We start from the raw sequence: 25,369 nt of genomic DNA on the forward strand, positions 1-25,369 counted from the left end.
CTCCGCAGCGGTGGAACCTTGGCACTTCCTGCCTCCCTCACCTTGATCTCCACTTTTCTGAAGTTCCTTTCAGCCCCGAGGTAAGCTCCTGACTCCTACCCTGGTCGCTGTAGGTCGCTGGAGAGGGGTGGGGGGAGGTGGGGTGGGGTGTCGGGGGGGAGGAGGGTTCAGGGCAGCTTAGTGGTCTGGAAGGAAGTGGGAGTTTAAAAACAGGTTCTGGACCCCCTAGACCGGGGTCCAAATCCCGAGCAGGACCTATGCAGTTGTGCAAGGCCTGCACTCCCAAGATTCCCAATTGGTTTTACGGCCTGCCGTCGCTGTCTTGAAATTCTTAATTTTCTGAGTAAGGGGCCCAGCTTTTTCCTGTTGCGCCGGGTCCCACAGATTGCACAGCCAGCCCTGCTACCCATTATGAGCCATGTGCCCTTGGCAAGTGACTTCTCCTCATTGATCCTTAGTTTTCTCACCTGTAAAATGGAGCCATGCTTCTACCTTTTGCAAGGATTGTGCTGAGAATTCAAAGAGAGACTCCAGGCCAAGAGCCAGGCAGCAGTAAGTCCACAGCAGGCGTCGTGCCCTGGAAATTGTGGCTGTCTTTCTATAGGGCTCTGTGGGGCCCTGCATAGTCATGTCTGACTCTTTGAGGCCCTTTGGACTGTAGCCCCCAAGGCTCCTCTGTCCATGGAATTTTCCAGGCAAGAATGCTGGGGCAGGTTGCCATTTCCTTCTCCAGGGGAATCTTCTCAACCCAGGTATTGGACCTGTGTCTCCTCTGTCTCCCACATTGCAGGCGAATGCTTTACCCTCTGAGCCATCCAGGAAGCCCCATCTGTATGGCCAGACAGGGAAAAATATCTCTGGAGCCACATGCAGTCTGTCTCCCAGTCTTGTTCACGGGTGGGACATTTCAGGCCAAAAATAAAATCCTCCCTGGGAAGTGAATGGTCCACCACCTGCGCAACCCCCCTGCCTGTGGCTGTATTGGGTCAAGTGGTTTAGGGCCCTGTGTTGCTGGGAGATGAGGTTACAGAGTAGGGTGAGCCTGGGAAGAGATGGGGGTCTGGTGAGGCTGTTCCAGCAGCTGCTTTAGCAGAAGGTGGGTCAGTCATGTGCCCTTAATAAATGAAGGCTTGACGCCCGGGGATGGGGGCACTGATGGAGCCTCCCCCAGGGCCACCTCCCTCAGTCTATATCCTTGGAGGACCCCATGTCCCAGCAAAACTCAACCTTCCAGACGCTTCTAGAATCCCAACTTCATAGCTCAGCAATTTCCCAATGGTGAGACCTTGGGCAACTTACTTAACCTCTCTGGGCCTCAGTTTCCCCATCTGCAAAATAGCAATTAAATGAGCTCCCACGTGGGAAGTGCTTACAAGTGTGCTGAAAGCATTAGACATTGCCACAGCTGGCCTGCTCGCCTCCCTTCCACTCTGAGCCCATCAGCAGGCTCTGAAATGGCAGTCTGGCCGTGTCTCTCCTTTAGCTGCTTATCACCTTCAGGATAAAGCCCAAACTCCTTATTCCATCTTCTCTGAGCCTCCGTGCAGGGAGCCCTGCCCAGGGTCCATTTCCCCTTCTAGAGTCAACAGCCTCAGGATTTGCCCTGGGAAACCTTCAGCCCCCACGGCAGAGCCCATGATGTGACTGTCAGTCAAACCAAGGGGCGGGCACATGATCCAGGCTCAGCCAATTGGGCACATTCTCTAAGGACTTGGCCTCTTAAGGATGGAGAAGCTTATGGAAAGAGGTTGGAAGGATTCACTTGGGAGGTTATACCCTGAGTTCCTGCTGTCTGGATCTCCAGGGCTGCCCTGGGACCTGGTCCTCTCTGAACCTGGCTCTTCAGCCTTTCTTCTGATTCTGTGCAATCCCTCACAGCCTCTCACGGATGTGTTCTTTGTCCAGAGTGGCCCTGCCAGTTTCTGTTGCAGGCATCCCAAGGTCCTGGTGGAGATGCTCTGGATCCTGCTGGCAACTTCCCCAGACATATCCTGGCTTTGACCTTCACCTTCAGCTTTTAAGGATCCACCTACTGTCCTCACAGGGCTTCCCTTGTAGCTCAGTTGGTAAAGAATCTGCCTGCACTGCAGGCGACCTGGGTTTGATTCCTGGGTTGGGAAGATCCCCTGGAGAAGGAAATGGCAACCCACTCCAGTATTTTTACCTGAAGAATCCCATGGACAGAGGAGCCTGGCAGGCTGCAGTCCATGGGGTCGTAAGAGTCAGACGTGACTTAGCCACTAAACCTACTGTTCTCACGATCCATGTCTGCTACTGTGTGTCTCTGAACATTTGTCTCTGCCAGTCCTCCTGCAGGAATGCCCTTTCCACCTTACTTCTCCTCACTCATTCTTTTTAAAACTGAAGTATGGTTGATCTATAATGCTGTGTTTGTTCCAGGTATACAGGAAAGTGACTCAGTTATCCATATGTACCTATCTATTCTAGTTCAGATTCCCTTCCAGTAGAGGTTATTACAAGAACTGAGTCGAGTTCCCCATGCTAGACAGTAGGGCCTTGTTTAAGAGTGGGACACGACTGAGCGACTTCACTTTCACTTTTCACTTTCATGCACTGGAGAAGGAAATGGCAACCCACTCCAGTGTTCTTGCTTGGAGAATCCCAGGGACGGGGGAGCCTGGTGGGCTGCCGTCTATGGGGTCGCACAGAGTCGGACACGACTGAAGCGACTTAGCAGCAGCAGCACCAGTATATATTTGTTAATCCCAAACTCCTAACTTATCTCTCCTCCTCCTTTTCCCTTTGCTAATCCTAAGTCTGTTTTCTATGTCTGAAAGTCTGTTTCTGTTTGGTAAATAGTCATTTGTATTTTTTTTTTTAATTCCACATGTAAGTGATGTCTGCCATTTGTCTTTCTCTGACTTACTCTACTTGTTACAATCGCCTCTAGGTCCATCCTCATTCATTCTTATCTTCAAGAACCACCTCATACATGCGTGCTAAGTTGCTTCAGTCATGTCCGACTATTTGTGATCTTGCGACCCCATGTAGCTCGCCAGGCTCCTCTCTCCATGGGATTCTCCAGGCAAGAATACTGTAGTGGGTTGCCTTACCCTCCTCCAGGGGATCTTCCCAACCCAGGGATCCAACCCACATGTCTTATGTCTCCTGCATTGGCAGGTGGGTTCTTTACCACTACTACCAACTGGGAAGCTTAAGAACCATCTCAGACATTGTCAAAACTGGGGGGACTTCCTCCGCCCCTCCTCCACACACAAGCCCCGCCCCCAGGCCTGGCTCTGACCCTCTGGCAGCCCCGGGCTTCTCTCCCTTAGCACCAGCAACCCTTCATCTGAGCCCAAGGCCAGATCCAGGTCCACCTTTGTTTCTTGGTTGGTCTCAACAAATGCTTTCTGGGCTCCAGAACCATGGAGGTCAGATAGCGCCCTTGGGATCTGCTCAGGGACTCTGCCAGCTAAGACCGAACCCGTTGTCTGTGGATGAAGAGTCATGAGGGGAATGCTGAAGAGTGCAAGCTGGGGAACTGTCCCAGAATAACAACCCAGCTCCTCTGGGTTGGCTGTTGCCCCATCCTCAACCTTTGGTCCAGAGCCTGCCCCAGCCTTAGTCATAGCCCCAGCCCCTGCCCAGCTCCAGCCACAGACCCGACCTCACACCCTGCCCTCAAGCCCAGGCCTGTCTCTGCACTTGCAGAGCCCCTGCCCTACCTCGGCCTTCACTGCAGCCCCTCCTGATGCTCTCCCCGGTGAGACCCTCCCAGGCTGCCCTCTGCAGAGCCCCCGCTCTGATTGAATGGGGCCTCCAGTGGGGAAGGCCAGGCCAGATAACTGGGCAGTGAATGCAACAGGTGTATCAGAGGCAGGCACCATGCCCAGGTCCCCGCCGGTGACAGAGGCCCTGCACCAGGTAACAGGGCTGAGCATTAGGCAGGGGCAGGGCCAGGACCAGGTTTAGGTCCAGAAGTTTCCTTCTGTTCCCCCACCTCCCCTGCCCGAGGCCAGGCTTCATCCTTAGCCTTGGGGGGGGGGGGGTGGTGGCAGGGGAGTGGAGGAGAGAGGGGCTGAACCCTCCATAGTTGCTGACTATCCCACCTAGGGAAGTACCCAAGCTATAGCTACCCAAAATCAGGTTAAAGGAGGCAAAAAGGGAGTCCCAGGACAAGCCAGTAGGATTTGGGAAACTTGCAAGGTAGGGTATCAAGAAAGATCAGCCTTGAAAGAAGGGTAAAAATAGCCCAAGTCCACCCTACCCCCTACCCTGAGGTCACCAACGCCTCTCCAGCCCTTCCCCTGAACTGAACCAGGGAGAAAAAGGCCCCCAGGAACTCAGGGAATCAGGCCCTCCACTCCACCCCCAGGTGAATCCTGCAATAGACAATGTCATGAGAACAGAAGCCAGCATTGTGACGTCATAGGTTGGCGATGGCTTTGTGCTCCCGGAGCTGTCCAGTGAGTCAGCCAGGCCCCTTCCTCCTCCCTGTGCTCATGGACCCCTGTCTGACGCTGGGGGCTGGAAAAGTTGACCAAGTAGCCCCTCCCCTTCTCACCCTGCTCCTCCCATGTGATGGCCTGGCCCAGCAGGTGGCCAATGAATGGCGTGCTTAGGGAGATTGTCTTCTTTTAGCCGTTTAGGTGAGCAGCCCAGGAACTCTTTGCAAGGCTGTGTTGTAACTGCCTGTTAATTAGGCCACCTTCCCAGCTTGACCGTGAGCTTATTCCAAGTGTCTACCTCGGTCTAGCTCTATGGACACTCAGAGTATATGATGTCAGTTAAATGCATAAATGATTGGCAGGATGGGTGGGGAGAGACAGATGACAAAGGAGCCTCCTCCCTCTGTGGGCTACTCTCTGACTCTGCAACAGCTCTGCACCCTTGGACTCTTTCCTAAATGCTCTTGGAAGCCAGCACCTGTTGCAAGTCCCAGGCATCTCGGCGCCCATGGGTCTTGACAGTCCCCGTTATGGTGTGACAATGTCAATGATGCCACTGCAGAATGGCACCTTTGGTTCCTCCAGAGCTGGAGGCACTGCTCAAAGGCCCCAGACTTTGAATTTAATGAAACTGGAGTCCAGATCAGCCCTGCTGTACATCCTCAAGCTGGTCACAGGGGTCGCCTCTGAACCTCGGTTTCCTTTTCTAGGAAGCGAGACTGGAACCTGACTTCTGAGGACCGTCAGGAGGACTGGAAGAGAAAGCTGCTGCCTTGACTGTTGTCGTGGACACCCACCTCCTTCCTGCCTGGCCCACGCGGCCCCCATCGTCCAGAGTCGCCCGAGGTGGTGTGGCGGCGATGCTGGCGGCCAGGGATGCAGGCCAGGAGGCTGGCCCGAGCGATCCCGGCAACAAGGACAGGGGCCTGCAGGTGCTGTTCCAGGAACTCTGCCAACTCCAGGCCAAGTACGAGTTGTCCCAAGCCCTGCTGTGCCCCGGGCCCTGGCCCCAGGGCCACCTGCAGTGGCCTAAGCGGCTGGGACTGAGCAAAAATGCCTGAGGAGGCAATGGAAAAATTCCTCAGGGCCAGGAAATGGCCAGGGGGTGGGGGATGCCTGGAGTAAGTCAGGAGGGGTAGCTGAATTGTGAGTAGAGAGGGGTGGGGGCGCCTAACTCTCCCTCTTTGACTTCAGGCTTTGGCTGGCCCCAAGCCCCGCACAAGCTCAGTCTCCCAGCGTGAAGGCAGGGCTGTGGGTGGCCATCCCCATGCACCTGTCAACTCAGCCCTTCCAAAATCAACGTGCGAGGCTGCTGCCCTGGCTCCAAGCAGATGCCCTGGGTCCTTGCCCAGAGAGCCCCTTCCCTATCAGGCTGCCCACGAAAGCCTGAATTGGGTGCAAAAGGATGCATCTGTGAGCGATTTTTTGGAGAGAAGGTCCAACCCATCCATCATATTCTCACAGGGTTTCCAACCCCAATAATGTTTAGCACTGTGGCTTACCCCACGTGGTATTTGCAGCGGGAAAGACCGTTCTTTCTTGCATTTTTCAGGATGGTGTGGATGAGAAAATAGGGTCTGAGATGCAGAGTGGCTTGCCCTGGGGCACTCAGTGGTCACTCAGAGATACCTAACCATGGCCCTGTCTCCCTCTGCTCTCTGCCCTTAACTGCTGACCTTGAATGGGCCCAGAGCAGGAGACTCATCTTGCTTGGTGATGCCCTTGACTGTCAAGCCTGGCTGGGCAGTCCATGTGGCCGTCTCCCCTCTGGGGGCTGCTGGGGCCCCGACCTCAGATGCGCTGGGCGTTCCAGACCTGGTCCCCACCTTCCTGTGAGGAACTAGTTACGCCTGTTACACATGGCCCACCCAGGCAGAGAGGTGAAGCCCCTGGCCAGATGACTGGCTAGTGGGGGCTCAGGCCATCTGCCACCTGCTCAGCCTGCAGGAGGGGCTCCGTAGACCCCACGCCAGAAAGTTTCAGCCTTGCTCTTCCCCCCAGGTCTCCTTTCTTACGGCCTGACCACAGGCATCTATTTGACCTCTCTATGACTCAGTTTACTCAGCAGTAAAATGGGGGTGGAGAGACGCAGTCAGTGGCCCACTGATGGGGACAGTGGCCGGTCCAGCCCAGATCCACACGGCTCCAGAGACGGGCCCTTGCCAGGGGTCATGGCCTGGGGGTCTCCACACCACGTCCTCAAGTCTGGCTCACTCTACAGGCAGAGGAAGCTGAAGAGGGAGGTGGAGAAGCACAAGGTTTTTGAAGACTATCTGATCAAGGTCCTTGAGAAAATCCCCAAGGGTACGTATGGAACTTTTGCAGAAGGCCTGTCCTCTCCGCCACCACCTCCCAGCCTGGGACCTGGGCATGTGTGGCCCCACTGAACCTCGAGCTCACCTGCTGCATGGGAACCCACAGGCCCATTTCACTGTGGTCGAGCCAGCTTGGCCGCCAGCCATGTGACCTGTGTGGCAAGTTCTCAGCGTCTCTGTACAGTGAGGACAATGAGAGTTCTGTGGCCTGGATCACATTTCATCATCACATACTGGGTTGGCCAAAAAGTTCCCTTGGGTTTTTCTGTACCATCTTATAGAAAACCCCGAATGAACTTTCTGGCCAACCCCAAATCACAGTGCCTGACGTTCAGCTAGCACCCAGGAAATGCCAGCTATTGTTATTATCTCATTTGTCTTTGGTTTTGCTCTTAGGAGCTAAAATTACAGACATCTGCAATGGGTTTCTGTGTCTCGTTTGATCATGGTTTGTGCCAGAATCCACTGTGATCAGTGCTGGGAATTTGGTAGGAAATGGAAGGGAAGTCATAGTTACATATTTGTATTATTATCATCATATTATTATCTTTACACCATCAATAATAAAATAACTGTTATTGTTTATGAAATATTTACTCTGTGCTAAGGTATAAGTCCTCCTTACGAGGTGCCAGGGCTTCCCAGGTAGCTCAGTGGTAAAGAATCTGCCTGTCAAAGAACGAGATGCAGGAGACGCAGGTTTGATCCCTGGGTCAGGAAGATCCCCTGGAAAAGGAAATGGCAATCCAGTATTCTTGCCTGGAGAATCCCAGGGACAGTAGAGCCTGGCAGGCTACAGTCCATGGGGTTGCAAACAGTTGGATATGACTGGGTGACTGAGCATGCATACACGTAGGAGCTTCTGGGAACTGTATTACCTAGGCTCAGAGACGTTAAGGGACTCACCCAAGGTCACCCAGCCAGGAAGTGGTGGAGCTGGGTCTCAGACTTTGGTCTATCTGATTTCAGAGCCACTGTGCTAAGTGCTCTGGAGCTGTGGGAGCCCCAAGGACTCTGCCCTGGAGGTCAGGGAAGGCTTCATGGAGGAGGGGGCCACTCATGGAGCTCAAAGGTGTTCAGCAAAGGGGAACCAGCGCTGCAGGCAGAGGGAACAGCACAAACGTAGGCTGGAGCCCCGCGTGGTGTGTTTGGGGCTGGTGAGTTCCAGTGTGCTGGAACACCGGGGCCCGGCAGGGGTTGCTGGGAGGTGTGATTGGAAGGTTGAGCAGCACCAGAGAGCCTTGAGCACCGAGCCAAGGAGGGGCACAGGGCTCCAGTCCAAGCACAGGTCTTGATGTGGACCCAGCGCCCAGGGCTGCTGCCAGCAACCTCCTAGGTTGGGGCCTTCCTAGCCATGCAACCCTGTTCAACCCACCTAGAAGGAGCAAACACCAAGGCTGGGGCCTGTTCACTCAGGGCAGCAACGACCCCTGTCCTCTTCCTGCAGGCTCCCCCAGCCAGCAGTTTCTCCTGGGGGTTCCAGGGGATGGGGCAGGGCGTGGGGAGTCTCCTGCCTCGCTCGACAGTGATCCAGAATCACTCAATCCTGAATCCTTGCAGCCTTTCAAATGCTGAGGCTTCTCCTGAAGGGACAGGAGGTGTGGGTGATGGAGCCTTCTCAACTCTGAGGCTCCAGCTGACAGCAGCAGTTCCCCACCACCACCGTGTGAGCATCACTGCAGGGGGCAGGCAGGGGCTGGGCATTCTGTGCCCACCCATCCTGCCACGCACTGTCTCCGTAGGCTACAACCAAGGGGAGGAGCCGGAAGAAACCCCCGTGGCAGCCATGGTGGAGCACTACGGGAAGCTCTTCGCAGTCAGCCAGGACATCCAGAAGCGTCTCAAGGCCTTCCTCGAGATGAACCAGGCCGTCCACAAGAGCCTGGAGTCTCTAGAGGAGGGTCACAGGGCTCTGATCCTGGTAACAGCTGCCTGAAGCCTGGCTCATCCCCCTGGGCAGAGAACTGGGGTGTAGGCACCTACCGCTCTCTGCACCCCAGAAGAAGGCTTGGAGCAGGGGTGGGCTGCTGGGAATCTGGGTGGGGCTGTCACTCCAGAGCCTTGTTCTGAATCCCTTTCCCTCCGCTTCTGCTGGGTGTGTCCCCTGGAAAACTCAGCTTATACTTAAAAAGTAATCTTTGTGGTAGAAAAGTCAGGAGTGCTAGATTCAGACAGACTGAGTTTCAAATTCCTCTTTAGCCTCTGACTAGCTCCATGATCCTGGGCACGATCCTCTCTAAGCCTCAGTTTCTTCAACTGTGAAATGGGGGCAATACAACCTAGCTGGTAGGCAGTTGTGAGACACCGAACAGAAACTGTCTCAGAGTAAATGCCCCCAGAGGTCATCTCTCTCATATTTGGTTTATCTTCTAATAAATTCAACTTTCACCCCAAGGGATGGAAATTCCATGCAGAAGAAACTGCCCTGGCAAAGGCATGGCATGATGAATTTTTGTGCTGCAGCTGGGACCTGGGGACACGACAGGACAGAGGACAGGGACGTGGAGAGGGAGAAAACAGGAAAAGAGAGGCTGACGGGTTGGTTGATTCTTGCAAGGACCTGGCTTGGAGTTTGCAGCCAGTCTCTGCCCCCTAGTGGTAGCACTAAAAACCTACACCATTTTTTCTCTATCTCTTTTTTTCCTTTGAGGAAATGCAGTTCAATTCAGTTCAGTCGCTCAGTCGTGTTCACTCTTTGCGACCCCATGAACCGCAGCATGCCAGGCCTCCCTGTCCATCACCAACTCCGGAGTTTACCCAGACTCATGTCCATTGAGTCAGTGATGCCATCCAACCATCTCATCCTCTGTTGTCCCCTTCTCCTCCTGCCCCCAATCCCTCCCAGCATCAAGGTCTTTTCCAATGAGTCAACTCTTCACATGAAGTGGCCGAAGTATTGGTGTTTCAGCTTCAGCATCAGTCCTTCCAATGAACACCCAGGACTTTATGATGGACTGGTTGGAACTCCTTGCAGTCCAAGGATCTCTCAAGAATCTTCTCCAACATCACAGTTCAAAAGCATCAATTCTTCAGTGCTCATCTTTCTTTATAGTCCAACTCTCACATTCATACATGACTACTGGAAAAACCATAGCCTTGACTAGACAGACCTTTGTTGACAAAGTAATGTCTCTGCTTTTTAATATGCCGTCTAGGTTGGTCATAACTTTCCTTCCAAGGAGTAAGCATCTTTTAATTTCATGGCTGCAATCACCATCTGCAGTGATTTTGGAGCCCAAAAAAGTAAAGTCAGCCACTGTTTCCACTGTTTCCCCATCTATTTGCCATGAAGTGATGGGACCGGATGCCATGATCTTAGTTTTCTGAATGTTGAACTTTAAGCCAACTTTTTCACTCTCCTCTTTCACTTTCATCAAGAGGCTTTTTAGTTCCTCTTCACTTTCTGCCATAAGGGTGGTGTCATCTGCACATCTGAGGTTATTGATATTTCTCCCGGCAATCTTGATTCCAGCTTGTGCTTCATCCAGCCCAGCATTTCTCATGATGTACTCTGCATATAAGTTAAATAAGCAGGGTGACAATATACAGCCTTGACTTACTCCTTTCCTTATTTGGAACCAGTCTGTTGTTCCATGTCCAATTCTGACTGTTGCTTCCTAACCTGCATACAGGTTTCTCGAGAGGCAGGTCAGGTGGTCTGGTATTCCCATCTCTTGAAGAATTTTCCACAGGTTATTGTGATCCACACAATCAAAGGCTTTGGCATAGTCAATAAAGCAGAAATAGATGTTTTTCTGGAACTCTCTTGCTTTATCGATGATCCATCGGATGTTGGCAATTTGATCTCTGGTTCCTCTGCCTTTCGTAAAACCAGCTTGAACATCTGGAAGTTCACGGTTCACGTATTGCTGAAGCCTGGCTTGGAGAATTTTGAGCATTACTTTACTAGCGTGTGAGATGAATGCAATTGTGTGGTAGTTTGAGCAGTCTTTGGCATTGCCTTTCTTTGGGATTGGAATGAAAACTGATCTTTTCCAGTCCTGTGGCCCCTGCTGAGTTAAGGGACAGTGTGAAAAGCACTTAACATGCTTTATCTCATTCAGATGTCACACCAGCACCCCAAGGTAGGTGTTTCTATTCCTAGAGCTGAGACTAGGGGAGGTGAGTGAGGTGTGCAAGTGCAATATTGGATCCCAACTTTATTGAAAATTTTAATATTTTGCTCATCATACATTATTTTTTGCATTAACTTTGATTTTTAAAAACATCGCATTAAAATATTGATGATATTAGTTCTGAGCCAAGTGTTGCACTTTAGTCCCAGGCAGGCTATTTTTCTCATTTTCGAAGTAAGGAAACGAGGGCTCAGAAAAGTGAGGAGTCATGTATATCCTGTGTCCCCCAGCACATCCTCACGGGGCCTGGCGGGGGAGTGTGCCCAGCACAGCCTGTGCCCCAGAGGCCTTCACAGCCTTATCCCCAACCCAGGGTCCTCCCAGCAGCCCTGCAGCCGGAAGGGCCCAGACAGGTGGTTTTGCTTATGGAGAGTGAAACAGGGTTCTAGGAGCTGAGCTGGGATTCAAACCCCAGTTGGCCTGAAAAGTGAAAGTGTTTGTCACTCAGTAGAGCTTCCCTGGTGACTCCGGTTAAAGCGTCTGCCTGCAATGAGGGAAACCTGGGTTCAGTCCCTGGGTTGGGAAGATCCCCTGGAGAAGGAAATGGCAACCCACTCCAGTATTCTTGCCTGGAGAATCCCATGGACGGAGGAACTTGGTGGGCTACAGTCCACAGGGTTGCAAAGAGTCAGACACGACTGAGTGACTTCACTTTCTTACTTTCATGTCTGACTCTTTGCGACTGCATGGACTGTAGCCCGCCAGGCTCCTGTATCCATAGAATTCTCCAGTCAAGAAATACTGGAGTGGGTTGCCATGCCCTCCTCGTGGGATCGAACCTGGGTGTCCCGCATTGCAGGCAAATTGTTTGCCACCTGAGCCACCAGAGAACACCTAGACATACCTTTCCCTACATCTCCTGGTGCTTTGAATGGCTCTGACTCCCCCCAGAACTTTCTGATCCCCGAACTTTTCACCCCCACTCCCATCCTCGCTCAGACCACCCTGAGCACTGAGCTCCTGGACCAGGCCCAGGGCAGATGCCCCCGGGGAGGGTCTGCTGCATCGAAGTGACCCAGCCACCCTCACCGCAGCGCCTCAAGATCCGGCTGTGCCAGCTGCAGAGGAGGTGTCACCGCAAGCAGGAGCAGTGGCAGCAGCTGGAACATGGATTCACCCTCCAGAAAGACGTGGGCAGCTGTGAGGTGAGCTCAGTCTGCTGGGTGGGTGGGGGTGGGGCAAGGGCTGGGGGCTGCTGTCTCCTCCATAATATCAGCCCTCAACACACACACACACACACACACACACACACACACACCACTTACCCACTTCTCCCTCACGGCTTGTTGTTGTCGTTCAGTTGCCAAGTTGTATCTGACTCTTTGTGACCCCATGGACTGCAGCATGCCACTCTTCCCTGTCCTTCACCATTTCCCAGGGTTTGCCCAAGTTCATGCCCATCCAGTCGCTGATGCCATTCATCCATCTCTTCCTCTGTCTTCCCCTCCTCCTCCTGCCTTCAGTCTTTCGCAGAATCAGGGTCTTTACTAATAAGTCAGTTCTTCGCATCAGGTGGCCAGACTAGAGGAGCTTCAGCTTCAGCATCAGTCTTTCCAGTAACTCTTCAGGGTTGATTTCCTTTAGGATTGACTGCTCTGATTTGGTGGCTATTAGTTTTCAAAGGGCTTCTCTAAGATGAGGCAGATGCTGAGGCCACAGGCTGTTAAGGTAGCTGGGATGCCCCCATTCAGGCATGTGCACCCCTAAATAATGTGATTCTTATTCGTATTCTATTTCACCTTGGAGAAGAGTGATGCTCAGAAAGAATAAGTCAGGGCTGAAGTCAAGGGACTTGAAGCTATGGTTTTTCCAGTTCTCAGGTATGGATGTGAGAGTTGGACTATAAAGAAAGCTGAGCTCCGAAGAATTGATGCTTTTGAACTGTGGTGTTGGAGGATACTCTTGAGAGTCCTTTGGACTGCGAGGAGATGCAACCAGTCCATCCTAAAGGAAATCAGTTCTGAATATTCATTGGAAGGACTGATGCTGAAGCTGAAACTCCAACACTTTGGCCACCTGGTGTGAAGAACTGACTCATCTGAAAAGACCCTGATGCTGGGAAAGATTGAAGGCGGGAGGAGAAGGGGACGACAGAGGATGAGATGGTTGGATGGCATCACTGACTCAGTGGACATGAGTTTGAGTAAGCTCCGGGAGCTGGTGATGAACAGGGAAGCCTGGTGTGCTGCAGTCCATGGGGCTGCAAAGAGTCACGACTGAGCGACTGAACTGAACTGGAGTCAGGAGCCAAGATTTCTGGGTTTAATCCTTTGAGCCTCTCTTTCCTGGGCTGGGGATTGTGCACTAGTTACCTTCTGAACACCCCCCAGGTCCTCCCCATGCCAGAGTCTGCACCGTACTAGCCTCGGGGTTTGCTGGGAGGAGGTGGGGAAGCCAGGCTGGGGAACAGGGCTGTGCTGGGCACACCCCACATGGGCAGGGTGCAGTCGGTGAATGTGGGACCTTCTCAGGCCCTATGGGAGACTAGTTTGGCAGACACGAGCATTGGAGTCCATGGGCTTCTACTCCCAGCCAAGGAGCCCTGAGGGGGAGCTGGATCGGCCGCAGTTTACAGAGCCTGTTCTGGGTCTTTCTCTTTAAGGTGGGAAGCAAGGAAGCCGCAGCTAATGATGACTCCGAAGACCTGAAGTGTGGGACTCTGGAGCTGCCCCGAGTGAGGAGCCCTGGGTTCCTTCACGTTCCCCCCGACCAAGCCCCTCCGTTGGGTGTGGACCTCAGGTGTCCCCAGCTGGGTGGACTCTCTGGAAGGCCAGTCCATCCTGTGTCCCTCTTTGCAGGGGAGGATGCTCTGGCTCCGGGGAGTGGAGGGACTCATCCCAGCCCCTTTGGGTGTGGAGCACAGACCGAGATGAGAAGGTGGCTCCTGGCTCCAGGATGCCTATCTGGCCTGAGCAAGGTGGGGAGAGGGGGCAGGGGATTCTAAGAGGGGGCCCCAGCCTGCTCCCCTCCCTGCAGAACGAGCTGCTCAACTACGTGCAAGTGGCCATCAATGACATGGCCCGGCAGTGCTGCTCTGCTGCCCACGCCGTGCCCAGGGGCATGGGCCTCTTCTCCAAGCTTGACCTCATCCAGGTGAGGACTTGTGCTTCCCAGGCAGGCTTCGACCTGAGCCTGTCCTGGGCCTCGGCTCCTGGTGTGTCCGTGGTGAGCTGCCCTGTTGGCCCTTCCCTCCCTGGCTGCGTGGTGCCTGCATGTGTGCAGTAGGGTCTTGGGGTCTTTTTTAGCCTCTCAACAAACTTGTAGTGAGCACCTATTGGTGCTGGGTCAGAGTTGTAAAGGAAATCCTGTCCTGCCTGGTCTTAATGTGTAGTCCACTTTGTTACATCACATACACACACACAAACACATACAGGGTACACACTCATACAGATAGTCATATGGTCTCGCCAAACACCCTGCAATACCCATGAAACATACATGGACACACCTGCAAAGCAACACACCAAGATGCTCACAGGTGTGATCATATGTTTGCACGGGGAGGGATATTTCAGTGACCGAGGGAGCCTCAGTGCTCCCGATGAGCACTGATGAGCTCCCGATGAGGACCGAGGGGTCCTCGTCTTAAACTTCAGGCTCTCCTCAAGTCCGCTGAGCTTTGCCTTCTCACTGGGAGGGTCCCCACCCCCATCAGTCGTCCACACCCCCATCAGTCATAATGCTGATGCTGCAACAGTGGAGGTCAGGTCATCAGACTGGCTTCCACCAATGACAGCACACCTTGTTTTAATTTTAATAATATCTTTAATGAGACCTACTTCCAGTGCCCTAAGACTTACCCATTCAGAGAGCTCACTTCACTGTTTTCAGTACAGTCAGAACTGCACCATCATTCGCAGTATCTCATTCCTGAATCCTTTTGCCACTCCCCCCAAATAATACATTTTGTGTCTGGTTTCTTTCACTTTGCATAATGTCTTCATTATGTAAATCACTCCCTTTTATGACTGAATAATACTCCATTGTATGGACAGACCACTCTTGTTTATCCGGTAGGCAACTGATGGGCATTTGGGTTGTCTTCATTTGGCGGCTATTATAAATAATGCCTCTACTGCCCATGTTCTTTAAAAATATTTATTTATTTGGCTGCACTGAGTCTTAGTTGCAGCACAGGGGATTTTTTGATCTTCATTGCAACATGTGTGATCTTTTAAAGTTGCAGCATGTGGGATCTAGTTCCCTGACTATGGATCAAACCTGGGCCCCCTGCCTTGGGAGTTCGAGTCTTAGCCGTTGAACCACGAAGAAAGTACCCATGGCCACGTACTTGTGTGGACATAACTTTTTCAGTTATCTTGGGTAAACGCTTAGGAGTGGAATTTCTGGTTCACGTGGTAACTCTATGTTTAACGTTTTGAGGAACTGCCAACTGGTTTCCAAAGTGGCTGTGTAATTTTACAATCCTGTGAACAAAGTATGAGGGGTCCAGTTTCTTCATATCCTTGTTAACACTCGATGGTCTGTTTCTGATAGTTTAGCCATCCTAGTGGATATAAAGTGGTATCTCATTGTGATTTTGATTTTAATCTCTCTGATGATGAATAATGTGCAATATAAACATGTGTTTATTGCCCATTTGCGTATCTTCTTTGGAGAAATGTCTACTCAGATCCTTTTCCCGTTTTTTAAACTGGATTATTTGTCTTTTTTACTGTTGAGTTGTAAATATTCTTTACATACTCTGAATATAAGTTCCTTATCAAATATATTACTTGAAAATATTTTCTCTCATTCTACTGGTTGTCTATTCGCTTTGATGATGTCTTTTAGAGCACAAAGATTTCAATTTTGATGAAATCCAATGTATACATTTTTATTTTAGTTACTTGTGCTTTATGCATCATATCTAAGAAACTATTGCCTAATCCAAGGTCATGAAGATTTATATCTAAGTTTTCTTGTAAGATATTTGTAGTTTTAGGTTTGTGATGTAATTTTAGTTAATTTTTGTATATGGTATCAGATGGGGGTCCAATTTCATTATTTTGTGTAAGGATATTCAATTGTCCTGTTACCATTTGCTGAAAGGACTACTCTTTCCTCATTGAATTGTCTCCTCATCCTCATCAAAAATCAATTGGCTGCAGATGTGAAGGTTTATTTTTGGACTCTTAATCCTATTGCATTGGTCCTCACATCTGTCCTTAGCCAATACCACACTGTCTGGATCATTGTAGCTTTGTAGTAAGTTTTATAATCAGGAAGTGAGTCTTCCAGCTTTGTTCTTCCTTTTTTTTTTTTGAGGTTATTTGACTCTTGTAACAGCATGTCTTGTATTGTGCGTGTAATTTCAACATCTAGGTGGGGTTCAGACTCAGTGGCACCACAAGGACCGTCCTTTCCACCCTCCTCTATTTCCTCTTCAGCACTGGCTTCATCCTAAGCCGTCACTTGCTTTCCTCGTTCATGGCAGGTTCAGTGGAGTAGTTTGAATTCAGGATTGTTAGTGCCTCTGGGACCTGTTGCTGCCTGCTAAGTTGCTTCAGTCGTGTCCAACTCTTTGCAACTCAGTGGACTGTAGCCCACCAAGATCCTCTGTCCATGGGATTTATCAGGACACTGGCAGGGGGTAGGGTGGCGGGCAAGACCCATGGCCTGTGTTGTCCAGCAGTGAGTGAGGCTGCGTCTTAATTGAGAAGAACTTCTCACAAGAGTGTCATGGGCAGTATCAGGGCCACCTGCTCCGTGGCACAGCTCACACTGAATGCCATGTATTTGGCATCCCCTGGGGTGTAGCTCCTTCATGTTGGACACGAATGAACATTTGAGAAAGGGCTTATTTGCCCTTATATTCACAGTGTATTAATTTCATCTTCTTCCCAAGAAAAAGGAGGAAATTACCCAGAGATGTCAAGGGGTCCCAAGGATCCCCCTCAACAATCAAGCAGTCAAGACTTACAGTCACACTCTTATGCCTGAGAAAGAGGTAGAGGTAGAGGAAATAACGGTAACCAGGCCCTTAAGAAATGAGTGCCCCTCAGAGAGAGAGGCTGTGGGCAGTCAGGGTGGGCTTCTTGGAGGAAGTGGTAAGAAGAGGCAACCCCATTCAGGAAGCCTCACGAGGACCTGGACTCAGCCATCCACCTCTGCCACTGCTGGGCTGTGTCGTTTCAGGAAAACCACTTAACCTCTCTGAACCCCAGTTTGCTCACTTGCCAATTGGCATTGATACCACATCCTTGTTGGGGACCTTTGTGAAAGGACATGCAGGTCAACCTTTGATGGTGGTTTGGTGTCTGGGAAGTGGTGTCCAGGGGCCGGTGCCCAGTCAGGTGCCAGAGATTTCTGTTTCCTTCCAGGAATTCATGTTGGACAAAATGGAGACTGTGAGATTCATCTCACTGCTCACGGGACCCATCGTGTGCTGGACAGCAAACAATCCCAACAACCAGGGCCTCAGAAGCTACCCTAGGCCCTTCAGGAAACATTCAGTGAGTGAAGACTCAACCCCCAGGAACCTCTTCCCCAGCACCCAGACTTCAGAGTGCTTCAACCTAAGCTGAGGCAGCCTGGGGCCTCCAGGCTGCCAGCATCACGACCAAATCCCCACCTGCTTGGCCTCTTTTCTTCACCCACTTGGGCTCCTGGGATTGAGGGGGTGGGGCAGGGAGGGGGTGGCCAGCAGGTGGGGGCGGGGCAGTGAGAGAGCAGAATTGGATCCTGAGGCCAGAAGGGGCTGAGGGGGCACTGTTCCCCATATTTGGGGACTGATAGGGATCAAAGTGCAGCTTCCCTGGTAGCTCAGCTGGTAAAGAATCCACCTGCAATACAGGTCGGGAAGATACCCTGGAGAAGGGACAGGCTACCCACTCCAGTATTCTTGGGCTTCCCTGGTGCCTCAGATGGTCGAGAATCCGCCTGCAATGTGGGAGACCTGGGTTCGATCCCTGGGTTGGGGAAGATCTCTCAGACGAGGGCATGGCAGCCCACTCTGTATTCTTGCCTGGAGAAGCCCCATGGACGGAGGAACCTGGCAGGGCTATAGTCCAAGGGGTCGCAAAGAATCGGACATGACTGAGCGACTAAGCACAGCACAGGGATCAAGATGAGGCCTGCCTGGGACCATGGACAAGCGAAGGGGGTCAAGGGGAAGGTCACGAGTTGGAGGCAGCAGCCAGGTGGGAGGTATCAAGCTGGAGACCCGTACCGGAAGTAAGGGATGCATTTCTCACTATTGTGAGTGGATCTATCTGAGACCAAGGAGCTTTGGATAAATGCCTGATTATTGGGAACACAGGAGTCACAGGAGACGCCCAGAGCCATAGGATGCATGGGAGCTGGCCTGACCCACAGCAGGGTGGAGGGAACTCAGTTAGTAGGGGGCATCTCATCACTGGCTCCCAAAAGCTGGATACCAAGCCAGTGCCTACTGCCCACCCAAGGGTCCAAGAGCTTCCTGGCATGAGTGCTACTCTTAGGGAGACTGGGGCAAGGCAAAGCCCTTCTCAGAGCTGGTTTTCCCACCTGTGAAATTGGGTGTGAGGATGTCTAAGGGAGTCCCTGTTCCAGTCTGAAGTTCTTAGGTCAAGGTTGGAAAGACTTGGTCTGCAGGGATGCACTGGCTTGGTGTCATTGAGCCACCGGAGTAAAATCATCCTAGTGACCACCGCAGCCCCTGGGGATCTGCTGATGTTGACTGACTTAGGTAAACGTTGAAAGTTCAGAGCAACTGATTTGCGGCAAACAGTGGCATGTCAGCAAGTTACCTTTCATGGGGGAGTTTCAGAAGAGATGATGCAATTCCTCCAATAAGCAACACGGGACTGATGTTCTCCAGGTACTGTTGGGAGAGATAACGGGAGGTTCAGAGGGAGGGAGAGTGGGGTGGGGCCCTGAGTAGGACCTGGCCACTAAATTAATTAGGGAAGCTGAATATAAGAAAGGAGGTGATGTTGGGTCAGGTCTTACGAGCAGTTTACACCAAAAGGGTGAGGGTGCTGCAGAGAAAGCATCATTTCAAGTTTTTGACTCTTGGGCCTTTGGAGCCAAGAGAACATCCCAGGTAGAGCTTGAGTCAGATTTCAGAAGAGAGAGGTGAGGGGAGGGCTGGAGGAAGTGAAGGAAACACAAGGCAGGGGCCTTCTCATTTGGCTGCAGCATGAAGAATCTGACAGGCAGTCTGAGATGGTAGGTGGGCTGGGGGGCCACGTGGGGTTCCAAAGCCTGGGCTGTGAGGTTTGGACTCTGTTCTGGAGGACATATATGGGAGTGTTTTGTCCATTCTGGCTGCCATAATAAAATACCATATGCCAGAGCTTCCATGGTGGTACAGGGGTTAAGAATCCACCTTCCAGTGCAAGGGACACTGGTTCAATCCCTGGTCATGGAAGATCCTACATGTTGCAGGGCAACTGAGCCTGTGAGCCACAGCTACCAAGACTGCACTCTGGAACCCATGAGTCACGACTACTGAAGCCTGTGCACTTAGAGCCCAAGCTCCCCAACAGGAGAGACCACGGCAATGAGGAGCCCACACACTGCAACTAGAGAGCATCCCTCTCTCACCGCAACTAGAGAAAGCCTATGAAATAAGGCTGCAACTAGAGAAAGCAGCAACGAAAATCCAGCACAGCCATAAATAAGTAAATCTTTTTAAAATACCATATGCTGGGTGGCTTAGACAGCAGATGTTTCTCTCCTGATTCTAGAGGCTGGAAGTCAACAATGAAGACAATGGCAGGTTTGGTCTGGCGAGAGCCCACTTCCTGGTTCAGGCGGTGGAACGAGTGATAGAGCCCCTTGGGGTCCCTTTATAAGGACACTAATCCGATCCATGAGGGCTCTACCCTCACCCGATCACCTCCCAGAGGCCGCACTTTCAACACCATTGTAGTGGGCTGAGGATTTCAACATAGGAGTGCCGGGGGACAGGAATGCTCAGTCCATCACAGGAAGCCTCTCACATCCACTCCCCTCTGCTTTCTTTCTCTCCCCGCAACATCTGCTTTCCAAAGAGATCTGAAGCATCTCCTTAATTTCCCTGTACTGTGGGAGAACCCATGTAATGGGATCCCATGTCATGTGGGCACATGTTAAGCCAATGATTCCTAAATCTGCATAGGAAGGCTTTTTAGGATCGAGTGTGGATCCACACCCAGAGCTTAGCAGGCCTGGGGTGGCCAGGCCTTGGAGTCTGCATTTATGACAAGCTCCCCAGTGATGTTGATGCTGCTGGTCCCAGGACCACATTTTGGGAACTGCTGCTTTGGAGGAATGACAAATCCCAAATGCTTAAGGTGGGCTCTGCTCCACGTGGAACACCAAGCCCCCTGCCTGCACTCCAGTTCCCATCTGTACAATGGGGCAAGCATGATGGGGTCCTGGCATTCTGGGAGGGCCATCCCCACCCCATATGACCTCCCCAGAGGTCCTGGACATAACACCCTGTTAGGGGCCCAGGGCACGGTCCTCTGCCTTTGCCCACTGGGGCTCTGTGAAGAGCTCTTGTCCTTCTGTACCCTGCCATCTACCTGCTGTGCACACGTTATGCGTGTGTTAGTAGGTCGAGTTCAGATGTTTGACACACTTCCTGGGGAGGAGGGCCATCAGAACAGAGGACTGGTGTGACAATGACCTGGTCACTGCTATAAGTTACAGCAGGCATCCGACCGAGTCTTCTAGAAACTCCCAGCCTCCCCTGGGCAGAGCCTGGTCATGAAATTGACAACTGGGCCCTGCATTGAAGGGCCCTGTGCTCCCAGGCTGCTGGCATGTACTAGAGCATGGGAGTTTATCCTTGCTGGGCTTTTTTGTCAAAAAAAAAAGGCTGTCTTTTGAGAAAGCTCTCTCAGCCGTGGCCGTGAACCTTCAAAGCACTTTCTTTCTGGATTCCAAGTTAGCTGGAGAAAGGCCTTCAGGAGCATTTGGAGGAAAAAAGCAGTGGTTTCAGATACCTTATGAAATGTCATGTCATCTGACTTCACATCCAGACCCTGAGACCCCAAGACACCAGGAGCCTGAGGGCCTGGACATTTTCCAAGACTGAGAGCTCTTTGTACCTGACATCAAATTCCAGCTTTAATTTTCTTTAAGTGTGAGAGCATTCTTTCTACAGACCATTCAGGAAGAGGCAGACTATTAGCTAATGGCTGGAGCTGAGAAAATTGGCTATTTGGCAGAAAGATCAAGTTATGTCTTTTTTCCCACCAGATATTATAGTATATTCCAATTCCTTTGAGAGGTGGTTTTCCAACGACAGTATTCATTAAAACCACCTATGACACTTGCTAAACAGGGCTTATTCTCAGAAATTATGAATTCTGGCATGAGGCCCCCAAGATCTGTTGTTTTAACAATCATCCCAGATGATTCCAGCGCAGACTGGTCTCCAATCACAGGGTGCGAAACACCGAGTACACCCACGTCAAAAAGAAGAAATCTGCTCCACATCTACCTTTAGTCCGGAAGAATTTTCGGAAGCATCAAAGCAACCAGGAGCGATGCCTGAAAATAGTTCAACCACATAAAAATGAAAGCTGCATCTACCTCAGAACACAGCAAAATGTCTAAAGAAAATAAAATGGGGGTGGGGTGAGATCAAGGAAATGCTGAGAAATTTGAAAAAGGATCAATGTTTTTGACATTGAAAGAACGCGAGTAAAAAGAATGACATCAATTGTTCCCGAAATGGACAAAAAATAAATCACAAAATAAAAATGGCCTACAAACATGAAAGATCTTTCTCTTGACTGAAAATAAAATTGCACATTATAACTTTTTTTCAAAGGGTCTTTGTGGATGTGGTTACGTAAAGATTTACTGATTTTTGGCTGCGCTGAGTCTTCACTGCTGCTGGGGCTTTCTCTAGTTGTGGCCGTAGGGCTTCTCACTGCGGTGGCTTCTCTTCTGGAGGAGCACAGGCTCTAGGGTATGCAGTTTCAGGAGCTCTGGCACACGGGCTTAGTTGCTCTGTGGCACGTGGACTCTTCCAAGGCAAGGGATCTAACCTGTATCCCCTGCATTGGCAGGTGGATTCTTAACCACAGGACCACCAGGGACGTCCACACCTTATAACTTCTGCCCATCAAAAAAATATTAGCTAGTACATTAATCCATGTAAGATAGACTCTCCAACACTGCAATGCTGTTTGTATAAACTCTCTGGAAAGCGCTCTGAAAAGGGGTCTTAAGAGGCTTACAAAATGTTTGTGTCCTTTGGCTCAGCAATTCTAAGTCAAAAAATTTAAGTGAATGAAACCAGAGCTATTTGGTTCAAAATGACAAAGTCCAACTCAACTTGGCTTAAGCCAAAGAGAGAGTGTATTGGCTTATAAAACAAGAAGTCCAGGAATTCTCAAGCTTCAGGAACAGCTTGATCAGGGGCCCAGTGGCCACAGAATCCAGTCTGTTTGTGGGCTCTGCTTTCCTGCATCTTGGCTTCATTCTCAGGCTTCGCATAAACAAAACAGCTGCCAGCATCCTCGGGCATGCATCCTTTAAAGTTGAAGTCAGAGGAAAAGAGAGTGTGTCTCCTCCCAGTAAACCCCCGGCAAGTCCCAGGCTTTACTCTGATTGGATCACCTTGGGTCAGATGTCACTCTTGAAACAAATCCCTGACTGGCCAAGCCTAGGCTCCCTCTCCATTCTGAACAAATCTCTATGACTAGGGGAGATTCCATGCTCTGATTTCCAGGCCTTGGTCAAATTTTTGAGCTTTAGTGAGGTGCGTATCTTCCATGGCTAGAGACCAACCATATGACCAATGTGGTACAAGCAGTGTCTGTACCAAGATGTCTACCACATTGCTACTTATAGCAGCCAAACTGGATAAAACCTCAGTATCTCAGAGGGAGAGTGCAACCAGTCATGCAAAACTTTATGACTTTATAATTCTGTAGCCATTATATTCCATGTTCTCAAAAATATTTAATATAAGGAAATTATCTATAGGGTATAAAGCTAAGTGAAAAAAGAAAACAAGCATTTTTTAAAAAGTTGAATATACACCCAATGCTAGAGAAGGAAATGGCAACCCACTCCAGTATTCTTGCCTGGGAAATCCCATGGACAGACAAGCCTGGCAGGCTACAGTCCATGGGGCCATTAAAGTGTTGGACATGACTTAGCGACTAACACTGTGTAATCAAAATTATATATGTAAAAGAGGGAAATAGACTAAAGGGCGGAAGCAGTGCTTCCACACAGGAGGGTCCTGACCCTGGGGAGGGGGTGGGAAGTGTTAGACCCACCAGATGCAGAAGATTGAATAAGTGCCCCACCCCCCAGCCCATGGGCGCATCTACATCCACACTCTTGCCAAAGGCTGTGTTCATCTCTACCTCTTGACTTTGGGTTGGCCATGTTACTTGTTCTGGCCAATGGGATGTTAGTGGATTATGACACAAGCAGAGGCTTAAAACTTACTGTGCAGTGGGCCTTATGTGCCTGTGGGAGCTCCCAGCTTGCGGAGGGATGAAAGCCACATGGAGCCCACATAGACCAACCCGCAGCTTAGATTCACTGATACCATTCACTCCTCACTGAACCCACAGACCTGATTATGAAATAAATGCTTATAATTGTAAGCCAGTGAACTGGGAGTTTGTTTGTTACACAGTATCACAGCAGTAGCTGTCAGATACACCTGCACACTTCTTCAAATTCCATGCTGTTTCTAATCCAAAAATCACCAGCATATGGGGAGCAGCCCACCTGCTGGGCAGGAATTGGGTCCCTAAGGACCACTGAACTGTCAAAAAAGAGTTAGAAACTCTGTTCTGCCATGTTAAAAATGGTGAACCCTGGATTGGAAGATTCTAATTTTTCATTTTTTTCTTTATAGTTTTGTATATTTTCCAAAGTTTCTGCAATAAGCATGGTTAACTTTTATAATTGGGGGGGAACTTTATTCAAAAATTGATTAAAGTAATTGGAAACCAACTCTTGGCATTTCACTGATCCTAACCTTTGACATCTCTAAGAACAAAGCAGATTGTCAGGTGGTTCAACCACAGGACTCTCATCAGTCTCTGAAGACAGGGTTCTTGGCCCCTGAATACTGCTTTCTCCAAGTTCAGCAATTCTGCTTTCTGGAATGTGGCTCCATTCTCTGAATGGTCTCTATCTAACCTTAAAAATCTGATGTCCCAATCTGAGTTCCATTCTTCAGGTAAGGAAGTTTCCTAGACCGGGTAACAGGACAATTGTGGAGGAGGCTTCCTCGCCATGGCCCCAGCTGAAAAGAGGCTCTGGGCATTTCTGCCTTCACTCCCAGCTCATCACCCTGGGGATTCAGGCTCTGCCCAGCCCTGTTCTTGGCCCAGGAATGGCCGGCTACTTCAAGACTTGTACTCAAGACTATAAGTGCTGGCCAGACTACGGGAACATCTAAAATGTCTTCAGAACCTACTGTAAAGCACAGGGAATCCTACTCAGTGCTCAGTGGTGACCTAAACAGGAAGGAAATCCAAAAAGAGAGGCTATATGTATAGGTACAGCTGATTCACTTTGCTGTACAGTAGAAACCAACAGCATTGTAGAGCAACTATACTCCAATTAAAAATTAAAAAAAAATCTCAAACGTGTTCAGACCCAAGCCCACCCGGTACCAGCATGTCCCTGTATCTTACTAGGCATCTTCAGAGGCCGCTGCACCATCTCTGTGCCCTTTGGTGCCAAAGCTCGCTTGTCCTAGCTGCCAGCTGCCAGGATGCCCAGCCCGAGGCCCCCAAGTGGCTCTCCAGCCCTGTGCATGGCGAGACGTGAGGCTCCGAGTGACATCTCCCTCACCCCTCAATCTCTGTGCCTATCGGGGGGCACAGAGCGGGTGTTCAGTGTTGGACAAGCAAGGATGTGTGAGTAAATCTAGACAGCTAGGCTTCCTGCTGGCTCTCCACGTGGTCAGGACTTCCTGGTGTGGTACCAGGAGGCTGCTTACAGACCACTGGAACCTCCCCACAACCCGTGAGCTAGGAAGCGGCAGTTTCCCAACTCCATTCTACAGAAGGGGCAGCCGCCGCTTGGTGCAGTTGTGTGGTTTGTCCAAGGTCACACAGCTGCTCAGTGGTTGAGCTGGGACATTAACTCAAGTCCGCTGGGCTCCAGATGGAACAATATAACTGGAAACGTTGGCAGCAAAAGAGCAAGTACAAGCACTAACATGCATTGGTCGTGCTGGGTGCCATCCACTTTGCTAAGCTCATCATTGCTCATGCAGCCTTCATACTCACCCTGTGAAAACGACTATCTTATTTTGCAGATGAGGAAATGGAGGCTCAGAGAGGTTGAAGACTTGCCTGAGGTCACACAGCCCAGGGGCAGGCCCCACATCTGTCTCCTTCCAGAGTTGGTGGGACGGGTGGGTGTTATGAAGGTGTGAATCATGACCTAGAGGGCAGCAGCCAATGGCTCAAGTTCAGATCTGGGTGAAATGAAGTTCCCAGGTGGAATCAAGGGAGGTTGCTACTATAGATCCCTAACTACTCAAAGTGTGGTCCAGGGACCTGCGTCCCGGGAGTCACCTGGGAGCTTGTGAGAAAGGCAG

General features: G+C 50.8%; 1 protein-coding gene across 3 annotated transcripts; it reads left to right on the forward strand.

The window, feature by feature from the left end:
• Positions 1-4,326: 4,326 nt before the first annotated feature.
• Positions 4,327-17,467, forward strand: CCDC197 (coiled-coil domain containing 197). 3 transcript variants are annotated; one of them, XM_070775601.1, is made up of 8 exons: positions 4,329-4,613; positions 5,123-5,344; positions 6,634-6,716; positions 8,470-8,648; positions 11,898-12,008; positions 13,466-13,537; positions 13,840-13,956; positions 17,187-17,467. In XM_070775601.1, the coding sequence occupies exons 2-8, from the start codon at positions 5,289-5,291 to the stop codon at positions 17,388-17,390; spliced, it is 822 nt and encodes a 273-aa protein (XP_070631702.1). In that variant the 5' UTR covers positions 4,329-4,613; positions 5,123-5,288; the 3' UTR covers positions 17,391-17,467. The 3 variants fall into 3 exon arrangements, with proteins under 3 accessions (XP_070631703.1, XP_070631702.1, XP_019839534.2); XM_019983975.2 differs by having other exon boundaries at positions 4,333-4,613; positions 5,123-5,379; XM_070775602.1 differs by lacking the exon at positions 13,840-13,956 and having other exon boundaries at positions 4,327-4,613; positions 5,123-5,379.
• The last annotated feature ends 7,902 nt before the right edge of the window (positions 17,468-25,369 follow it).

The sequence above is a fragment of the Bos indicus genome, chromosome 21 (assembly GCF_029378745.1).
Source record: "Bos indicus isolate NIAB-ARS_2022 breed Sahiwal x Tharparkar chromosome 21, NIAB-ARS_B.indTharparkar_mat_pri_1.0, whole genome shotgun sequence".
NCBI lineage: Eukaryota > Metazoa > Chordata > Mammalia > Artiodactyla > Bovidae > Bos > Bos indicus.

Coding starts and splice junctions, on each gene's coding strand:
- CCDC197 (XM_019983975.2), top strand. CDS start 5,273: ATGCTGGCGGCCAGGGATGCAGGCCAGGAGGCTGGCCCGAGCGATCCC. Junction 6,717..8,469: donor CCTTGAGAAAATCCCCAAGG/GTACGTATGGAA, acceptor CTGTCTCCGTAG/GCTACAACCAAGGGGAGGAG. Junction 13,538..13,839: donor GGACTCTGGAGCTGCCCCGA/GTGAGGAGCCCT, acceptor CCCTCCCTGCAG/AACGAGCTGCTCAACTACGT.